At 34.8% G+C, this 22,349-nt stretch overlaps 1 protein-coding gene across 1 annotated transcript; it reads left to right on the top strand.

The window, feature by feature from the left end:
• The first annotated feature begins 14,965 nt into the window (after positions 1–14,965).
• LOC125659138 (methyltransferase-like protein 27) lies at positions 14,966–19,594 on the top strand. Its single transcript, XM_048890695.2, has 5 exons — positions 14,966–15,121; positions 15,531–15,659; positions 17,279–17,414; positions 17,534–17,626; positions 19,139–19,594. The coding sequence occupies exons 1-5, from the start codon at positions 14,966–14,968 to the stop codon at positions 19,321–19,323; spliced, it is 699 nt and encodes a 232-aa protein (XP_048746652.2). The 3' UTR covers positions 19,324–19,594.
• Positions 19,595–22,349: the final 2,755 nt, after the last annotated feature.

Genomic DNA, 22,349 nt, shown 5'->3' with positions numbered 1-22,349 from the left:
CAACATTGTGAAGAAATGGTGATGGTACTCTTTCTAGTTACGACGATCCGCTCCTCCATTTCTTATGCATAACGCACTACACTTTGTGAATAAACATCGGGTTCAGAATCATCGAAGGCCTGTACCCCGTGGACTGAAATTTCGGGGGTAAGGCATTAGTTGTCCACTTCCACCACTGTGGCGAGATGATGATAGTACTCTGTCTAGTTACGGACATCCGCTCCTCCAACTTTTTTTCTAAACTTAGTGAATAAACATCGGATTAGGAATCATACTCCGGGAACTGAAATTTCGGGGGTAAGGTATTAGTGATAAACTCCCACCACTGTGAAGAAATGGTGATGATACTCTCTCTAGTTACGGAGAGCGCACCGCCAACGTTTTTAATAATGCATTTTGAAGACCCCGACCCCGGCGACTGAAGAAATGGTGTTGATACTCTCTTTAGTTACGGAAATCCACGCGTCCAACGTTTTTTATAGCGCATTACACTTAATCAATAAACATCGGGTTCGGAATCATCGAAGACCCCCTACTCCGGGAACTGAAATTGTGCGGGTAGGGTATTAGTTGTACACTTCCACCACTGTGAAGAAATGGTAATGGTACTCTATCTAGTTACGCAAATCCGGAGCTCCAATCTTTACGCATAACTACACTTAGTGAATAAATATTGGGATCGGAACCATCGAAGACTCCTACCCAGGGGACTGAAATTTTTTTTGGGGGGGGGGGGGTATGATATTAGTGGTCTATTTCCAACACTGTAAAGAGAAGGTGATGGTACTCTCTCTAGTTACGGAGATCCGCCCTTGAACGTTTTATACATAATGAATCACACTTAGAGATGAAAAATCGATCTCCGAATCATCGAAAAATCCTACCGCAGGGACTGAAATTTTGGGGGTAAGATATTAGTGGTCTTCTCCAACAACTGTGAAGAGATAGTGATGGTATCCTCTCTAGTTACAGAGATCCGCCTCTCCAATTTTTATGCATAACGCATTACACTTAGTGAATAAACATCGGGTTTGGAATCATCAAAGAACCCTACCCCGGGGACTGAAATTTTGGGACTACAGTATTAGTGGTCCAATCCCACCACTGTGAGAAAATGACGATGGCATTTTCTTTAGTTACGGAGATCCGCCCCTCTAATTTTTAAACAACGCATTTCACTTAATGAATAAACCTCGGACTCGGATTAATTGAAGACCCCTACCCCGGGGACTGACATTTTAGGGGAAAAGTACATTTATTAGTGATCCATTCACACCACTGTGAAGAAATGGTGATGGTACTCTTTCTAATTACGGAGATCCGCCCCTTCAATTTTTATGCATAACCCATTACACTTTGTGAATATTTGTTTGTTTCGATGTGTTCTGCCACACTCAACAATTTTTCAGTTATATGGTGGCTCCCAGTTTTTATTGGTGGAAGAGAGAACCCAAATACAATGTACCTGGGAAGAGACCACCGACCTTCCGAAAGTAAACTAGGAAACTTTCTCACTTACCGGCGCGAGCGGGATTGGAACCCGCGCCGACAGAGGTGAGACACTTTGTGAATAAACATCGGGCTTGGAGTAATCGAAAATTGCTACTCCAAAGACTGAAATTTTAGGGGTAAGGTGTTAGTGGTCCTCTCTAAACACTGAAGAAATCGTGATGGTACTCTATTTAGTTACGGAGATTCGACCCTCTATTTCGTATGCATAACGCATTACACTTAGTGAATAAAAATCGGGCTCGGAATCATCGAAAACCCCTACACCGGGGTCTGAAATGTTTTGGGGTTGGACATTAGTGGTCCACTCCCATCACTGTGAAGAAATGGTGATGGTACTCTATCTAGTTACGGGGATCCACCCCTCTATTTTTTTATGCATAACGCATTACACTAAGTGAATAAACATGGGGCTCGGAATCATGGAAGACCCCCACCCCGGAGACTGGGATTTTTGGGAAAGGGTATTGATGGTCTACTCCCAATACTGTCAAGAGCTAGTGAGTGTACTCTCTCAAGTTACAGAGATCCGTTCATTCCACTTTTTGATACTTAATGAATTACACTTACTGATTAAACATCAGGTTCGGAATCATCGAAGACTCCTACCTCCGAGAAGGATATAGTATTTGGGGTTTACACCCACCAATGTGATGAGTTGATTCCCTAAGGTAGGGATCTTCGATGATTCCAAAATGGATGGGTTGATTCATTACAAAATTTTGAAGGGGCGGATCTCTGTAACTAGAGAAAATACAACGCTATATTTTCACAGTGGTGGGAATGAACCACTAATATCTTACCCCCCAAATTTCAGTCCCCGGGGTAGGGGTCTTCCATGATGGAGGGCGGATCTCCGTAACTAGAGAGATTACCATCACAATTTCTTCGGTGCCTGGAATCTGTGCAATACCCCCCAAAAAGTGCTATACCCAGAAAAAAGTACACTATACCCAATACTGCGATAATATACACAGGATATCCTCTTAGATGGGTTGAGAAATGGTTATCTGGAAAAAATGGTACACTGAATTGGTACCGTTACCGTTATACAGCCAATTCATAGAAAAATCCAATACATCCGGCGCCATTTGCCGGCGCCATTGCTTGTGACGTATTATAAGGTATACCACGCCCGATCAAATTAAAGACGATGATGTAGTTTAAATGATGGTGGGTTTTTCTAAGTTTATAAATTCAAATATATGTATATTTTTTTTATTTTTTAATATAAGTTGATGCCCCATCACCTGTCATTTTGTCACCAAAATGAATTCAATGCATTTTTAATTATTTTTTTTATATTAAATATCATGAATTTAACACCAGTATTTAATTATTTCAAACACTTAACACTTTTTAATCTCAAAAGCAGGCATGAGTATGTAATTTAAGTGATTAAATAATTTTTTTGCAAGACAAAATTTCTTCCTTACAAATTGTTTACACTATAAGCTATGTATATTGCTTATTTACCGGGGGGGGGGGGGGGGAGGGGGGGGGGATGCACCACAGGTTAAACAAGCAATTAATTATAACAATGAAAATAAATAACAATCATTCGGAGGTACTGATACTGGCAAAGTTAACACTTCTGCACTGCACACATCTATAATTACATTTATACATGAAATACTAATTGTAGACAGGATTTAAATTAAGAACCTGATATATTAGATAAGTTAACCCAACTGTTTCAGAAACAGCTGAAAATGATATTGTTGCTTGAATACATATAAAACTGCAATCAAATCAGTATAATTATAGTTTAGTAAGTACAGTATGCAAGTATAAAAAAAAATATGCACATGCAGGCTCCTTTAACGTAGTATTTGTTTTCTCTTTTTTAATTGTTTTATTAGTACATACCTATTCCATTTAGAAATTCAATGAGAATTTTTAAAAGAAATGATTGCCATAACTGGAAATTAACATATATTTATCCATTGATATGTAAACATAATATACAGTACTAGGTCATAAGTAAGTTCCCAAAGAAAATGTCCACTATATATTTAATACAAAACCATATACTTTTAAACAATTTTTCTGACCGCATTTCTTCATCAATTTTGATGAAATAAAAAGCACTGATCTCAGAAGAATTCACAGTAGCATATAATAATTTAAGAATAAATAAATGATAATATATTGTAAAGATATGACGATTTTAACACGAATCTTAATTTGAGAGTATATACTATTTATATAAGTATGTGTAATTTGGGGGGGGGGGGGGTGTAAGAGAAGATTTTAAAAAAAAGATAGATTTGCATTAAATATATAGAGAAAATTCTCTTTGTGAACTTACTTATGGCCAACTACTGTAGTAAGGAATACCGTTATGTACAGAAATGAAACGTACGTTACAAGCCAGAGCAGGTATTTTATATTTCATTATCAGTGATATATAAAAGGTACGCATAACAACAGATTTTTTTATGAAGTTCGATAGCATGAATGAGTTAAAAAATGATAAGTTCTATTGTGTGTTTTTCAAGTTGGTAAATCGCAGAGCTCAGATAAGGTGCGTATCAGCGTAAATACTCATTAAATTTTACCAAATACGCATTTAAGTTGAAAATCATGCGTATAATTACTCATTAACGAATGTAAATACGCTTTACACTCCCAAAGTAATGCTTATTAGTCCGCGTATTTGTGATACATGTAGTATGATATAAATATGAATTATCTATTCATATGAATTGAGGTTAGCCCAGGGCTTGATCATACATGATATTTAGCGCTATGAAATACATTTGGATGACAATCACAATTTTGAAAAATTGGAAGAGTTAACTCAAAACACTATTATATATTCCTAATTGTTATACTTTCTTGATGATTATGATAGCCCCATATAGACAATTTCATCTCTATTCATATTTGCAGAAAATGTCACTCAACAGAGCGGAAATTCGACACATACACACACACACATATATACCAAAATTAAGTATGGAAAATGAGTTTTGCAAACGTGAAATGTACGTTATGTGTACGTTATCTGTTTTGGAACCCCATGAGTGCAGACACTTAAGGTTTCTACAATGTGTATGATTTCCTTTATGTCTGAGTTTATAATGTTTCACAACAATATCTTAACACGGTTTCCATTGATGTTTTCAATATTCTGGCAGCATAATTTCGTATCAGACATTATACGTATTGATAGAGACACTAATGCAATATCACCTTTCAAAAATGAATTCATGATCTCAGCGAAGCGTACATTGTGTTAATTTACTTGGTATTGAGGGTGCTTATGTTTGACATTGTGTAAAAAATGAAACGCATTATAATTACATGCATATAATTATATTTGTCTTGTCTTTTCTGCAAACATTTAGCAATATGAATAAGTATAGAAGGACAGTTTTGGAATTCTTTAATTGTTTTTTTTTTTCAGAATAAAGATTTGTGTACATTAACTGAGAATTTATCTATCTATCTATCTATCTATCTATCTATCTATCTATCTATATATATATATATATAATATATATATATATATATATATATATATATCAGCATAAAAAGAATTATGAGTTTTAGCTAAACACTATGTATTCTGCTTTATCCAACGATGAGAATTTCATGCCATCTCATGAAGGCCATAATGCTGATCCCTTTATTTGTGTATGGATCAGTCATTAAAACCTTTTTTCCTTTAAACATGAGATGGTTGAACTGTAAGATGGGAATTGTAAGTGACTGCTCAAAGAAAAAATATATGCATCAATTTGAAAGTATAAAATTCCGCTAAAAATCTGTATAATGTTATTTAGATTACGGACAGAAAGTCACAAAATCCGTAGGACAAAAAGTCACAGGACAAAAAGTCACAATGATAACTTTTGATTAGATAGGATAAAGAGTCACGGGACTAAACCTCACTGGACTAAAAGTCACAAAAATGCTCACTAAAGCTGTTGTTCAGACACCAGACAACAAGAAACAAGCCAGCTTTGTGATATCACAGTTGTTTTCAATGAATTATATAGTTAAATTTAATGCTGAGAAGTGATTGATTTCATTTATCATATTTTTAATCCCAATAAAGGCCATTAATTATTGAAAGTAAATACACAACTACTGACAGAAGACCCTGTTTATTGAAACCCTATATAAACCTCCAATGACACCTCAGGCATTTGGTATTTTGCTATTTGTATACATGAAATATGTATGATTTGATGAGAAATATAAATTTCTTTGTGCTATATGGAATATAGTCAAATGTATATTAATGAGGGGAAAAAAAAGAAATAATGATACATAAATAAGTCAGTGATTTCAATACATTGCTCTATAATAAAATGGTTTTTTAATAAGCAAACAATTTACCACTTTGTAACCACCATCATATTTATACAAATCGGTACGTTAGCCATAAGAAAAATATGAATTTTTGAATCATTCATAGTTTCCATATGTTTCCAGCTCTAGCCACGTGGAGGCCTCCTTTCTGTAGAGCCATAATTTCTGTTTTTGAAATGAAAAATTTATAGCCAAAGGACCAAAACCATGAAGAGTAGAACATACAAAAAAATTATATCAAAAATAAATAAATTTTGTGATACTAACATTAACCAATTTCAGTTGTTGATAATTTGTTTTTCTACTGTGTGAAATAAAATTAGTGAAGCGTAATAACCAAAACCATAAAGAATGTAGTGGAGAACAATGTAAATTACACAAAAAAATCTATGGTATTTCATTAACATAATACAATTTTTCTGTTTGTAAAAAAGAAAGTATTAAAGTCAAAGGACCAAAGCCATAAAAATGCACTAGATAAAAAAATGTAAATACTATATTTGTACAATAACATTATCATAGAATTACAAACATTTAATGAAACAATTGAATTTCTTCCTAACCTACATAATATCAAGCTGTATTCACTGGACACACCCGTCTGGCGGGGGGGGGGGGGGGGGGGGGGGGGGGGGGGGATAAGCCTGAAAGTAACCCTACTCTAAGTTCTAACAATTTACTACATTATAATTAAAAAAAAAATGAATAATCCAATTAAAACCACCACCTGCTGTAATGCAAGAAATTTCAGATCTTTTGAAACAAAAAAAACCAAATCAAGTAATTAATGAATTAAATTCCAAATATGAAATACTTAGTGGGCCAGCCGTATTAATCAGGTTTATGACAAGAAAAAAAATGATGAAAAAAGAAGAAGAATAAATGAATCAGGACATGTCATACACAGACGCAATATTGCAGACCACATCAAGGAAATTGACAGTTTAGTGGCATCAGGCCATTCTTTAGTAAAATCTATTATAAGAGATCAGGGGAAAGCACCATGTTTAATTCTTTACACTGATGATCAAATTGCTGACATTAAAACTTTATGCTGTAGTGGACAGACAATTTTAGGTGTGGACAAAACATTTAATCTATGTGACATGCATGTTACTGCAACATGTTATAAGCAAGTCATGGTGATAAGGGATAGAACTAAAGCACCGCCAATATTTCTTGGACCTTTGTTCATTCATGACAACAGTGACTTTGGGTCTTATAGTAATTTTTTTCACCATTTAAGGATTAAACTTTCGGACACGGACAAGTCGAAATTAATATTTGGTTCAGATTAGGAGAAAGCTCTCGTTAAGGCAATAACTAACTGTTTTCCTGAGTCAAACCACATTCTTTGTAAACGGCATTTGTATCAAAATACAAAGCAAAAACTAATTGACGATAGTGTTGACAAGACAGATAGACAAAAAATATTAGATCTCATTTTCAGTGATGACGGGTTAATCAATGCTGATGACAGCATTTGTTTTGATTATAAATCTGAACAAGTCGAAGACCTCTCTAAGGAGGTGTCAGGCAAATTCTTAAAATATTACAGAAAACTTCGAACAAATCTCAAAGAAAAAGTAAATAATCCAATCAGACAGAATTTAATTGATGAGCCATGGACAAATAATAATTCTGAATCCTTAAACCATGTCTTGAAACAAGCCATTGATTGGAAATCAAAACCACTATTGGATCTTATAAATATTCTCACAACTCTGATAGAGTCTCAATTCAAAGACCTTAAGAAATCACTGGTAGGGGTAGGACTATTTACACTGGGGGAAACTTACAAACATTTTGGTGTTTCAAAATCCGTATGGGTAACCAAGACAAACGATGAACGAAATAGACTGTACAAGAGATTTCAACAGCATATATCTCAAGACAAACGTACAATAACTTCCACAGACGGAACAATGACCATACTTCGACCAAGAACATTAGGAAAAAAGATAGGACAAACGAAACGTAAAATAGTGGACAGGACTACAAACTTCAAAAAACCTAAATCACAATAGATCAGTTACATTTTCTGACCCTTTCAGGCTTTTATATTCCTCACTTAGTAAATTGTTAGAACTTAGAGTAGCGTTACTTTCAGGCTTATTCCTCCCCCGCCAGACGGGTGTGTCCAGTGAATACAGCTTGATATTATGTGGGTTAGAACTTTTAGAGTAGGGTTACTTTCAAGCTTATTCCTCCCCCCGCCAGACGGGTGTGTCCAGTGAATACAGCTTGATATTATGTAGGTTAGAACTTTTAGAGTAGGGTTACTTTCAGGCTTATTCCTCCCCCGCCAGACGGGTGTGTCCAGTGAATACAGCTTGATCTTGTGTAGGTTAGAACTTTGAGTAGGGTTACTTTCAGGCTTATTACTCACCCATTCCATTTGCATTTTGTTAATTTTAATGTTCATATGTTCTGGCCTTTAGCTGCATAACTTTTTTTATGCTAATATAATGTTACAAATGTTTTTTTTTTCAATTATGAATCTCATATGGTCTTTTAAAATTCTCTAAATATTTATTTTTTTGTTTTGTTGTAATGGTTTTTGTTGGCATCCTCTTTTTCCCAAACAAGGATATCGTAATGAAATATATAATCTTAATGATTTTTATATGAAACGGATTGTTTTATTTAAAAAAAAAATTATAATTATGTAATATTGAAATATTTTTTATGGTATTAAGTGTTTATATTCCTATCTCTTTTCATCTATTGATCTGTTCTTTTTATGGTCAAGGTCCTAAAATATTTCATTGCTTCATTTAAAAAACAAACTAAAGATGTTTCGTGTATTTTTAATTTTTGTCTCTCGTATTTATAGTTTTGGTCCTTTGGTTTTGATATTTTTATCTAACATGAGCAGAAAATGACATCCAATGAAATTCTTGTTTGTAAATGTAAAACTAAAGATGTTTTAAATTTTTGTCTCTTATATTTTTGATAGTTTGGTTTCCTTTGGTTTCAATATTTTTTATTTAACATAAGCAAAAAATAAATTATAAATGTAAATTTACAGATGTTTTATGTGTTTTAAATTTTTGTATGTTGTGTTCTTCATGATTTTGGTCCTTTGGCTTTAAATTTTTCATTAAAAAAAGAAAGAAATTATGGCTCTACAGAAAGGAGGCCTCCACGTGGCTAGAGATGGGAACATATGGAAACTATGAATGTTTAAATAAATTTCAAATTCATGTTTTCCTTATGGCTAACTTCCTTATTTATATTAGTGTGTATGTGTGTGTATTTGTGTGTATTTGTCTTGCAAGAAAATTATTTAATCACTTAAATTACATACTCATGCCTGCTTTTGAGATTAAAAAGTGTTTGAAATAATTAAATACTGGTGTTAAATTCATGATATTTAATTAAAAAAAAATTTAAAAATGCATTGAATTCATTTTGGTGACAAAATGACAGGTGATGGGGCATCAACTTATATTAAAAAATATACATATATTTGAATTTATAAACTTAGAAAAACCCACCATCATTTAAACTACATCATCGTCTTTAATTTGATCGGGCGTGGTATACCTTATAATACGTCACAAGCAATGGCGCCGGCAAATGGCGCCGGATGTATTGGATTTTTCTATGAATTGGCTGTATAACGGTAACGGTACCAATTCAGTGTACCATTTTTTCCAGATAACCATTTCTCAACCCATCTAAGAGGATATCCTGTGTATATTATCGCAGTATTGGGTATAGTGTACTTTTTTCTGGGTATAGCACTTTTGGGGGGATATTGCACAGATTCCAGTAACCCCAATTTCTTCACAGTGGTGAAAGTGAATCACTAATACCTCAAACCACAAATTTCAGTCCCAGGAGTAGGGGCCTTCGTTGATTCCAAGCCCGATGTTTATTCACAAAGTGTAATGCGTTATGCATATATATTGGAGGGTCGAATCTCTGAAACTAAAGAGAGTACCATTACCATCTCTTCACAACGGTAGCAATAGACCACTAATACCCTACCCCCCAAAATTTCCCCCGATGTTTATTCAGTAAGTGAAATGCATTATGAATAAAAATTGGAGGGGCGGATCTCCGTAACTTGAGAGAGTACCATCACCACTAAATACCCTGCCCCCCAAACTTTCATTCCTGAGGATAGGGGTTTTCGATGATTACGACTCCAATGTTTATTCACTAAGTGTAATGCATTATTGAAAAAGGTTGGAGACGCAGACCTCCGTAACTAGAGAGAGTACCATAACGATTTCTTCACAGCGGTGGGAATGGACCACTAATACCTTATCCCCAAAATGTCAGTCCCCGGGGTAGGGGTCTTCGATGATTCCGAACCCGATGTTAATTCACAAAGTGTAATGCTTTATGCATAAAAATTGGAGGGGCGGATCTACGTAACTAGAGCGAGTACCATCATATCTCCACAGTTGTTGTAGAGGACCACTTATATCTTACCCCCATAATTTGAGCCCCTAGGGTAGGGGACTTCGATGATTCCAATCCCAATGTTTATTCACTAAGTGTAATGCGTATTGGTTAAAAATTACAGGGGCGGATCCCCGTAACTAGAAAGAGTACCATCACCATTCATTTCTTCACAGCGGTGGGAATGGACCATTAATACCTTACCCCCAAAATTTCAGTTCCTGAGGATAGGGGTCTTCGATTATTCCAAGCCCGATGTTTATTCAATATGTGTAATGCATAAAATTGGAAGGGCGGATCTCCGTAACTAGATCGAGAGATTACCATCACCATTTCTTCACAGTGTTTGGGGTTGGTAACTGGCACTCCCTCCTTATTATTCCAGTCTGGTGTTCTTTTTATGCATATAGAAATTTGAATTGCGAACTGCGTTCTAGAATGCAGTTCACTTTTGAATTGCGAATAGTAAACTGCGAACTGCGTTCCAAAATCTTATTGCCCACGGATTCTTGGACATACCAGAGGTGGAATCAAGTGCCTAGAAGGAGAGTTGCTAAAACGCGGGAAGAAAAACGGAACGGAACGGAACTTAAGAATTCGAATGATATACATTGTAGCTTAGATAACACCAACTATTTGGATAATATCCTTTACTTAATTTAAATCAAAATTATGTTTACAAGCGGTAAAACAATGTTGCAATGTGCACCATGAATTGATTAAGCTAAGTGAAATGTTTGTATAATAGTTTACAAAGCGTTATATACATGTACAAGAATCTTGTAACTTCGAATTGACAAAGATGTTGGCGAGCTGTGACACCTATGGGTAGAGAATGGCAGAAGCACAGGATTTGGGTGATCTGCCTTTAGGTAGGCAAAATAAGATAGCCACCGTGGGCAGGCGTGTTAACAACTCTCCTTGAGTACATCCGAGAAGGTTGTCTTATACAATGTTATCCCATTCTCTCAAACAACGTAAACGGATATTTAACCATTGTATCCGGTATTTTCGTTATCGTTAATTAGATTGGGGAAACTGTTTACATTATAAAATCTTACATGGTATAGTACATGTATTTTGCGGTTTAGCTCTACGAATAAAGATAGTATAACTTTTATATATAACTAACTTTGGTAAAAGCCTTGATATTTTCATTTATCATCTTTTATAGTACAGTTAACTTCAACATCATTTTATTAAGGAGGACGAATTCTGCATTCATATAGAAATCTTACATGTACTATATATATAGGCATATTCATATATACATACATATCTATGATTTATTGGAGTGGGGGTACATACTACCCATGAAATGTGAAATGTGAAGATTTTCACAATTAAACTCATTGATGCATACAGCACACCTAAGAAAAGCATAATGGATGGAAAGTACATGACACGTATGATAATCATTTGGTAATGAAAAATCCAACTTTTTCTTACATGAGTGGTCTTATTGACCACTCATGGATTGTAAGTGGAGGGAAAGCAACAATAAAAGGAGATAAGAACATGACTAGATGTAGTACAAATTGCCATAGCATATCATATTTATGTAATAATTCTAAAAGTTGATCACAAATCTGCAAAGCACACCAGGGTACAGTGCTTAAGAATCTTTTAACATTGAATTTACATGTAACAGGATTCTCCTTGTAATCATTATGCAGGATTGTAATTGTCAATATAACATGTATATTAAATCTAGTAAGAAATGTGCATAAGACACCAGGGGACGGTGCTTTAATTAAAAGATTCTGATTAGATCATACAGGGGCCACGGATTCTGTATGTGAAGCACAAAATTACAGTCTTAATAGAAAGTCATAGTACATGTAAAAAACATTTAGAATTCCTGAGTGGTGGTCTCATACTCATTTACAGATTGACAGTCTATAGCTCTGAGTTTCTGTAACCACATACAGGTATTACTAATGTTTATTAATGCAAGCATGCATTTATGGTATTATAAATAATCATTAATTTGCCAAGAAAAATAACAAAGCTGCGGGACATGATAAAACCAGTTTCTTCGAATAGTATTTCATATTCTTATAAAAACGGAGAGCATAAATGATACTATGAATAATCAGTAACACATAGTATTGTGAAGGGACAATGTATATGTACATCATGACTTTTTCCTTTCCTGGTACATCACGCAGTAAATATTTTCATTAAGTCATTTCGTAAAATTGTTCCACTTTTATAAATAAAATACCTACATTTTTCTCCTTAATTGATTTAGATTTACTTACTTCAATTACAAACTTATAATTACAGAAACACAATGTAATATATCAAGTTAAGAATCTTTTTATATTCAGATTAGTCATGTATATGTATATATTAGAGAATGGCTGTACACAAATTAAAATCGAAATCAAATAAATGAACAATTAGGATTATATTGCATGACACTGTAATCAACTATTGTTTTAATATATATACTTTATTTTGTCTGTAAGAAACTTTAAGCTTTACTGTTTCATTTATTGTTTTTCAACTGTCCAATTATGCATCAGTTAGCTCCTATCGGTATAACTGATATAATCCCAAAGATCTGAAGAAAGGTTCAGCAAAATAAAGAAGGGAATATTTTTTCAAGCATACCTACAATGAGGGTTTCGTATAAACCATCATTGCGTCGTATACACAGACATGGGAACGATGATTGCCGAACATAATCGGGTTGCTGAGACCGAGATGAAAACTGATGTGAGTAACTACACGTTTCGTTTGTTTAAAATATTATATCGTTTCAAGAATGACAAGAAGTACTATAAGTGTATTAATTACACAAATGTGCCACTCAAATGAAATTGTGATAGTGAATTGTCTATAAAATTGGCATGTTTACAAATATGGCACGTGCTCACTTCCCCCTTTCACTTTTTCCGAACTGGTAACTTCCGAGGTCAATGCAACGAGCAGGAATTACTGACAGGATGATAATGATTCATGAATCGACATTTTCTGCTGATTTTGACGGGTTTATTATTTCAGATTCACTCTGATTCTATTGCGTTATATATATTCGATCACAAATATGTTAAATATTTGTTCTTTTATTTTTCAATTTATTTACCGTCAGTTACAGCTTGTATGGCTTTAAACACACTATCCCGAGTGTTTTTTTTTCCCTTTTCTAAAAACAATATATTGTTGAAGAGATCATTGAAGAAACATTGTTTGGGTGACTTGACATCTGTAATTTACTTCATATATAATTAATTTTAATCCAATTGAATCTAAAAGTTGCATTGATAAGTGAAAAATGACCCCCTATGAGATGTTCGATAAAACATTATAATGTGTTTAAATGGGGATTGTGATCAGAATGTTAAAGCTTGGTGTACAGTAAAAAAAAAAAAAAGACATGCAAATGGTGTTTATATCTCTCAACTGATTCGATACGCTTGTACTGCGTATGATCAGTTTTTAAATCGAGGCAGGCTACTGACAAACAAGTTGATGGTACAGGGATTTCAACGGTCTCGTTTATAGTAAGCATTTAGCACATTTTATGGTCGTTACAACAATCTAGTTTGCCATTATCATTGGGTCAAATACTGTCTGACTTGTTTCATACCGATTGTTAGGGAAAATCCTTGACAAGGAACAAAAGTTCTTTTGCCCTGTGACTTGCCCACTCTTCACTTGACTTGTGACTTGCCCATTCTAAATCGGGTAGGGGGGTGTTTCTTCTAAGTTAAAAAATCTTGATTTCTTAATTCGGGGGTGGGGAAAACTTACTACCAAACCTCAATTTTCCCCTACCTTCGATTTTTTAATTATAGGGGAGAGGGATGTTGACATACACGTATATATCAGTATTCTCCTTCGATACATGTTTACAGTTCTGTCTTTATCCTATCTTCCACTATAAATGAAAGTGGAGGAGGGCAGTTACCTCAATATCTGTATTTGTATATATCATAAACAATTGAATCATTACCGTTGTAAAAAAAAAAAGAAGAAAAGACCCCCCCACCCCCACCCCCCCCCCCCCCCACCCCCCACATGACACAACAATACGACTAAACATCAGTTAAAATGTTTTTTACTAATACATATCTAACACAGTTTTTTTTTTAAATGATCGACTTTTACGTCCTCAACTTTTTATTATACCACAATCATAGCTGGTAATGCCAGGACTCTATTGAATTTTCTACGTAACTGTAGTGCATTAAGGATACATGTATATGTATACTAGATAGAAAATGACTGTAGTTCTGGCAGATTTGTTTCCGACTTCCTTCACTGCTGAAGTTGACCTCACCTTTAACCTTTTAATGGGTCGAAACACCCCACATGATGTAAATTTGAATACCAATAACTTTGTAGGGGTGTTACATGTATCCTCTCCAACTGAACATGCTATGGTTCCGTGACATCACTGACGTTGCAGGATTTCCTGTAGATTATCTCCTTATATAGTAATTGACCAAAGCAGGAATTTGTATAGTTTGGTCAATTACGTGAGATTCAGCGTGTCAAGGTAGAGCTATTTGTTTTTCTTTTTTGAAGTTTAATCAAATTGATTTTTATCCCTTGACATAAGTAAAACTGATATAGAATATACACTATTGATATAGAATATTTAATACTGATATAAAATATTTAATACTGATATAAAATATTTAACACTGATATGAAATATACAAAACTTATATAGAATATACATTGCTGCCTATTTGAATAGATAATGGCTCTAGAAAAGGCAATGCCATTCCAGCAGGAGCGCAACAAGGAGGCTATAGATGCGTACGCTCAGAACTACGGGGCACACAGGGAGGGTATATCGATGAAGGAAATGGCAGAGTACTACACAAAGTGGGCGAATACCGATAAATATGAAGTGGTATTTCTTACTGTATTCTGCAATGAATTTAAATTTCTGTCCAGAGACAAAAATTCACCATTCCCTAAGTCTGGAAAGAAATGTATGTAATAAAGAATAGATAGATAGATAGATAGATAGATGGATAGATGGATACATGGAGTTCTCAAGAGCAGTTTGACATATATAATTTTCAAAATATAGTTGGATTTTAAAATGTTTGTATGACTGTCTTCTATTTTATATATGCATTATATACGTATATTTGAGAGGAAAATGAACTTGCAAGAACTTATATTCGATTCATTTGTATGTTCAAATCAATATACAACGATTAAGAATCACAAATCAAAATGTAATGTCACAATGTGACCCCTATTATCTAAGCCAGCCGACATTAGATTTGTGTTCCCATGTTGTGCATTTGTAGGATTTAGGACCAGTGCGATATAAGGGCCCAGAGCTTGCTGCAGAAACTATATGTGAACTAATCAAAGAGAATCGAGAAAATGTCAGGGTGTTGGATATTGCCGCGGGAACTGGCTTTTTAGGACAAATGGTGATATAAATACACACACGTTACATTTGTATGATAATTTCCATCATTTTATTCATTTCATGTATGTGCATTTATCCTCATTGAGAAAGAGTTTATGTGTCTATATTCTATGATTTACAGGTACACCAAATTTATTCTTGAAAAAATCAGTCTAGTTTAGATTGTATGGTTTTCACCTTCATTTTCTTTGTAGAGTTTACATCAGGTCTTAGATATCCAAACTGAATTCGACAAAAACAAAGAAATTCGATTTTTTTTAAACATTAGCGTGGGTGAAATTCATGGTGAACATTTTATCTCATCTTTGACAGAACATTCGATGTGGATTGGTTAAAATATGCCCCTTGGTAACTCTACATTGGAGGCAGTAAATCGTATCGTCTCTTCGAGGGTGTGGGGTATTACTGTGATGTTGTTCTTTGCTACGGAAGACGATAGGTGCCAGGGTATATAATTAATATTTATTTAACTGGCGGCCGCCATATAAATTAAGTTGCGGCCGCTAGTTAATTTATGTGGCGGCCGCCAGTTAATTATATGGCGGCCGTCAGTTAATTTAACTGGCGGCCGCCACTTAATTCACATGGCGGCCGCCACTCAATTTAAATCATCTATATGGCTGTCACCAGTTATTCAACTCCTCTCTCTTTCTCTATCTCTCTCTCAAAATGAAAGGGGTGCAATCCCTCCCCAATGCTTAGTAATATGTATGTGATATATATATATATATATATATATATATATATACACAATTAAGAGCATTAAATTATTGTTTTTCGATTGTACTGTTAAATACGTAGAACCACCTGGGCTGACCCTCCATTTTTTGATAACGTTCAATTTCTGTTATTTTCACATGCAAACTAAATTATTTTCACATGTGAAATAAGATTAATTGGTGGATTGGCCCCCACCCCACTCTTTTGGTGGTAGTAATGAATGGTAAAAATGTAATATTAGATTAACTGATCAATTGAAGGATGAACGGAGCCCCTTCCCTCCAATTTAGGAGTGCGAAGTTTGGACAAAAGAGACATTTTAGGTTCCCTTTCTGCTTGTCAACAATTGTAGAAGACAATTTCTCCTCCGACTGTCCTTATACACTTTGAAAAACGGTGCTGCGTGTTTGCGTACTATTCTAAATCTTTTCAAAATAATCACTCAGCGATACGAATTACATTGTTTTTGCAATTGGCAGCCGCCATATTTAAATTAAGTGGCGGCCGCCAGTTAATAAATGGCGGCCGCCAGATAATAAGTGGCGGCCGCCACATAAATTTAGTGGCGGCCGCCAGTTAAATAAATATTAATTCTATACCCTGGCACCTATCGGCTTCCGTACTTTGCTTTCTCGGCGATCGCAAGTTATAACAAATTGAAATGAAAATAAACTGTAGCTCGATTGAGGGTTGAGAAACAAGAGGTGTGATAAATTCTTATTGACCTACTACGTAACCTTAGAAGATCGGGAGAATCGTACTGAAAATTGTTGACCCTTTACAGCTTCCGTAGTGGATTAAATGTGGGGCAATTTTGGTATACATATTTGAATATTGAATGGAATTCCTTCCGTTGTCATTTATCATTTTGAAATTTTACCAAAAATGTAAAAATTATAGATTTGGAAAAAGGGGTTCCGCTTAATTGATGGGTTAGATCCTGCGGAAGGAATGTTAGAAGCTGCCAGGAAAAAAAAGGTGTATGCCAACCTCATCTGTGATTTCTTGACTGAAAAGAAGTTGGATATCGAGGAAGGTATATATAGCGTATACGGCAACGTGTATATCCATTTATTCATACACGCAATAAAATGATCAATAAGATCGAAGATTGACATTAACTCCATCTTCATACAACTTATTTACATTTTCTAGGCACATACGATGTTGCTGTCACCGCTGGTGGTTTTGGGGAAGGACACATACCATGCAACGCCGTACACGAAATGATCCGTATTGTAAAGCCTGGTGAGTTGTTACATGTCAGTATCGAGATTCAAATTCATGTGTACTCGTCTCTGGCTGGATATGTGTTTGTCCAAGATTGGTCAGATTATCTCGTCTCTGAAATTCATGTTTAAGAGTCAAATAAAAATTATCAAAATATTAAAACGATATTCATTTTACGACGATTAACAAACAATTTATATGTACAGTGTATATCATATAAGCACGGGCACTGGAAGTTAATGTAATTATATAGTATGTGCATGTATAAAAAAGGAAGGGTAGGACACTCTTTTTGAGGCAAATTCGGGTTTGGGTTATTGTGGGCGTTTCTCAAACGGCCTGACGCGATGAATCGTTCACATATACCTTACTTTCAATATATGTACGGTTTCTTTCCGTTCCAATGCCGTTCATTCGAAGAAAAAGATGTTTTTACACCTCCAAGTGCCTAAGAATTTCGCTAGACTGTCTTACTTCCGGTTTAATCGCACTGAATCGAAAGGTAAGTTCTGATAGGTCAATAATAAAATTGAAGTCTGAATTGACACACGTTATCTAATCCATAAATACATATGTAGAGAAAATAATTCTCAGGATTATTACTTCATGATGGTGTTAGAGACTAGTGGTTAAGTACATGAGCCATGTTTGTTTTTATAGTTCAAATATTCTTATCATTATTTCACAACCAATACGAATATGACATAAACTTATAAATGTTTATCACATTGACCAATCACAACTTACCTTTCGATTCAGTGCGATTAAACCGGAAGTAAGACAGTCAATTCTTAGGCACTTGGAGGTGTAAAAACATCTTTTTCTTCGAATGAACGGCATTGGAACGGAAAGAAACCGTACATATATTGAAAGTAAGGTATATGTGAACGATTCATTGCGTCAGGCCGTTTGAGAAACGCCCACAATAACCCAAACCCGAATTTGCCTCAAAAAGAGTGTCCTACCCTTCCTTTTTTATACATGCACATACTATATAATTACATTAACTTCCAGTGCCCGTGCATATAAGTAATGTTTCTCGTCGGCTCGGATATTTGCGCTAAGGGGTAAGTGATGTGAGAGGAATTGGAGTACCCGGATGAAAAAGTACCTGTCCAAGTGGGGACTACGTTTTCCTCTCACTTACAAGCACCGCTGATCTCGATTGAACTCGGGTTGCAACGATGAAAAACGAATACGTTACCCATGACAACCCCGGATATCCGACATATGAAAATACTTCGACTGAACTAAGCTTGTCAATTCCTTATAGTCAATTAGACAAGTTCAATAAGCATAATGTTAAATGTTTGAACCAACGAAGACATCGGTATTATTTTTCTAATAAATTCAATAGATTCCTGCATCTTATTTGAGTTCAAAAAGCTGCGATGTGAACACAAGAACAATTCTACTGTCTAATTTCGACCTTACTGAGTGTTAGAGAGGCCTTGCTCATGAAAATGTCATATACACAGTGGAATTCCACCTGTAGGTATTAAAATAGTCAACTTCTTTTCAATTTTTCAGGTGGTTATATTGTCAACGTAATGAAAGAAAGATACCTCGAAATCGTGAGTGATTATAAAGACAGACTGGAACCATTAATGAAAGAATTGGAAATTTCTGGCAAGTGGAAAAGACTATCAAGAAAAGTCATTCCAAATTACTTTTTGGAATACAGCGGTGTCATATATGTATATCAGAAGTGCTAAAACTGAATTACATTGTTTCAATATTCATATTACATTAATATTTGCAGAATATATGGGGCATGTGTATTTTCGATGTGGAATGCTGTTTTTTTTTTTTTTTTTAGCGGATAATGTAAATGAGTAGCGTCACAGGCTTGTAATAATTTAGGACTTGGAGGACTTTCTTATGTCCCGAGACGACTGCATGGCATATGGAATTTGTGTTTGTTTTTAAACATCCCCCCTCCCCCCCAAATAAAACACTCAACAATATAATTATTGAGATAATTCATTTTTGGTTTTGTGGTTTTGTATTCCTCCTCGGTTGAATAAAGAAATATATGGAGCGCTTGTGGGTCACAATGCTATGAAATACAAACTTGCATTGGAATGGGAATATCCATCTTCTCATTTGCTATTTAACGGTCTCAAACATCCGTATTACCGACTCCTTTTGCGCGTTGCTGGCGAAAATGGCTTTACGACCTGTAAATAAGCAATTTAAAATTTAAAGGTTGCAAACAAAAAACGAGGAGATAGTTATTTCTAAGTGATTGTTTCTTCTCCAAGCGTTTGGCAGTAGGAATAAAAATCACGATTAAGATATTACATATAAATTATTGCCAGCATCGCCGATTACAGAAATTACTCCACACCCATAACACAAGCCACCTACTAGACAGTTATTCCTTAAATGTATAAAGAAAGTTATCATTGATGCCAAGTCTTACAAACAAATGTTGTAAGATTTCCCTAAGACATCATACCCGGTATCTTGGTAGGATAATACGTGTAACAGTGACAAATATACTGAATGAAAATATTAAAACGAGATAACAACCGATGCAAAATGTCACAAAGATTAATGCTATATAACATATGACTATTCTGTTTTATCATTATGCTGATAGAAGAAGAATTTGTGCCTTGAAAAAAAAAGAGAACAGGAATCAGATCGACATCTAAGTTTGAAAACCCACAAATTGTCAATAAAACAGCAATCTAGATTAGCTTGAGCTTCACTGTCACGTGCTTGATAATCAAACACTGAGAATTTCAAATCCGCAGTAGTTATAGTAATTGAACTGTCCTTGAATGTAAAACTTTCACCACCCCCTTTTGATTGGTTAGGAAGACAGACATTTAAGGTAGAAACACGAGAAAATTAAGGAAAGCACCCCGATATCCGTGTTCTTGAAAACCAGCATCGAATTGACCGCATAAACACTCGATATGATCTGCCTTAAATAGCTCAGGACATATTGCATGGGGGTCAACTTGACTAAATTCAGTTTGTGTTGTTGTTATGTTTAGTCACATATTTTTTTATAGAAATATTTGAAAACAGAGGAGTTCAATTTGTTGGTAGCGAGTGTGCTTAATGTACACCGTCGTAATACGTTAAGATACTTGGACAGTTTAAAGTCGCGAGGCTTACTGTTGGGAACCTCCGTATCTGTCCACAAAGGTACTAATCTAGCTATATCCATCTCTTTGCCCAAATGTCCCTTTATTTTCTATCATTTTTTCCTCATGTGCATTGATTCAAAATAATTTTGCAACATCACAATACAAATAATCCTAAACTTACATTTCTGTTACTTCCATAACATTGGAAACTGAAGAATTTGGGTATTAATATAAATTTAAACACTCGGGCTACTTGATTCTTGAGATTGGTGTTTATCTTTTAGATTGGAAACCGAAACATTAATGATGATGGATTCCTTACCATAATCACTTTAACCAAGAGCACTGGATCCGATATTTAAAGAGAAATACCTCTGTCGCTAAATTATAAATCTCTGGTTAAATATTGTTCAACTTAATCTATACATTTATTATGTTTCTCGATTATATTGGTAGAACCATCCGTGTTTACATTAAATGTATGTGTGTATTTAGAATCTAGTTGGGAATAGAAATGCTGTGGGATAAAATACATACACATGTATGTACACTATGCAATTATAAATTTCTAATTGGAGTTATAGATAGACCCCCAAGTTCCAATATTGGATACTGGGACTATTTCATATAAATTGGAGAAAATACAATAAATGGAAACATGTCATTATTTGTACGTAATTTTAGTGTAGATATGCTGCAGGGAAATATTACAGGTAAAAATATAATAAGAATTGGGTCTCAAATATAATTAATGAAACTATAGATCGTACCCCAGAACGTGACCCGTGTATTTATCTTATTGTATCTAATTACACTAATCTAATTACATCCATTGAGGTTTTAGTACCCTTCTGCAGTACTTACAGACTAATAGGTTTAAACTTACGAAAAGTACACACACAGAAGGGTGCTTAGATGCTATGATGAATGCAATTCTAGTGATATGAATGACGACGTCTTAGATTAAACGTCGATGTATGAGGTAATGGAATCGTATATACTACAAAGCTGGAAAACACATTTAATCCTTTACATTGGAAAAATACAGAAAGTTAAGAAACGAAATCATTAGTCTGATAAGAAAACCACTGGAAAATTATTTCAAATAAATACCATTATTAATAGATAGAACCCCCCCCCCCCCCCCCCGGCAAATTATGGAGTCTAGTAAAGTCACTAACAAAATTAAATAAAAATCGTAAACCAACAACGCCAAATAAATCAAGAAGTAAACTATTGCTTCGTCCAATTGAGAGAGAAGAGGCGATCAATGAATACTTTACAACAGTATCATAATTTCTAAAGAACCAAAATCACCACTTGGGGACGAGGACCACGAGAGTATACGATAGAAAACCTCGTGATATTTGAATAAGATTTCCTTGGTCAAAATTTCTATTCTAAAAGCCGCAAGGCTTCTGGTTCTGATGATGCATCGATTCAGCTCGGTGATTAAGAATGTTGCTTCCGTTATCAAAAATCATTAACAGCATTATATAACTTATCGTAAGAAAACCAACGTTTGTCCGACAAAAAGGAAAAAAACAAAACAAACGACATGCACACCAGTATGAAAGGCGAAGATAACGAACAGTGATCAATCTCAGAACTCCTAAAATCAATACAAAATAGATAGT

Source organism: Ostrea edulis, chromosome 9 (assembly GCF_947568905.1).
Source record: "Ostrea edulis chromosome 9, xbOstEdul1.1, whole genome shotgun sequence".
NCBI classification, from domain to species: Eukaryota; Metazoa; Mollusca; class Bivalvia; order Ostreida; family Ostreidae; genus Ostrea; species Ostrea edulis.
Note: the sequence above shows the minus strand (reverse complement) of the source record. Positions and strands in the feature narration are given on the sequence as shown.

What these genes read in the sequence shown, in the direction of transcription:
- LOC125659138 (XM_048890695.2), top strand. Translation starts at nt 14,966, where the DNA reads ATGGCTCTAGAAAAGGCAATGCCATTCCAGCAGGAGCGCAACAAGGAG. An exon ending in CTGGCTTTTTAGGACAAATG is followed by an intron (nt 15,660 to 17,278) that starts GTGATATAAATA and finishes TAAAAATTATAG; the next exon opens with ATTTGGAAAAAGGGGTTCCG. An exon ending in GAAGTTGGATATCGAGGAAG is followed by an intron (nt 17,415 to 17,533) that starts GTATATATAGCG and finishes TACATTTTCTAG; the next exon opens with GCACATACGATGTTGCTGTC.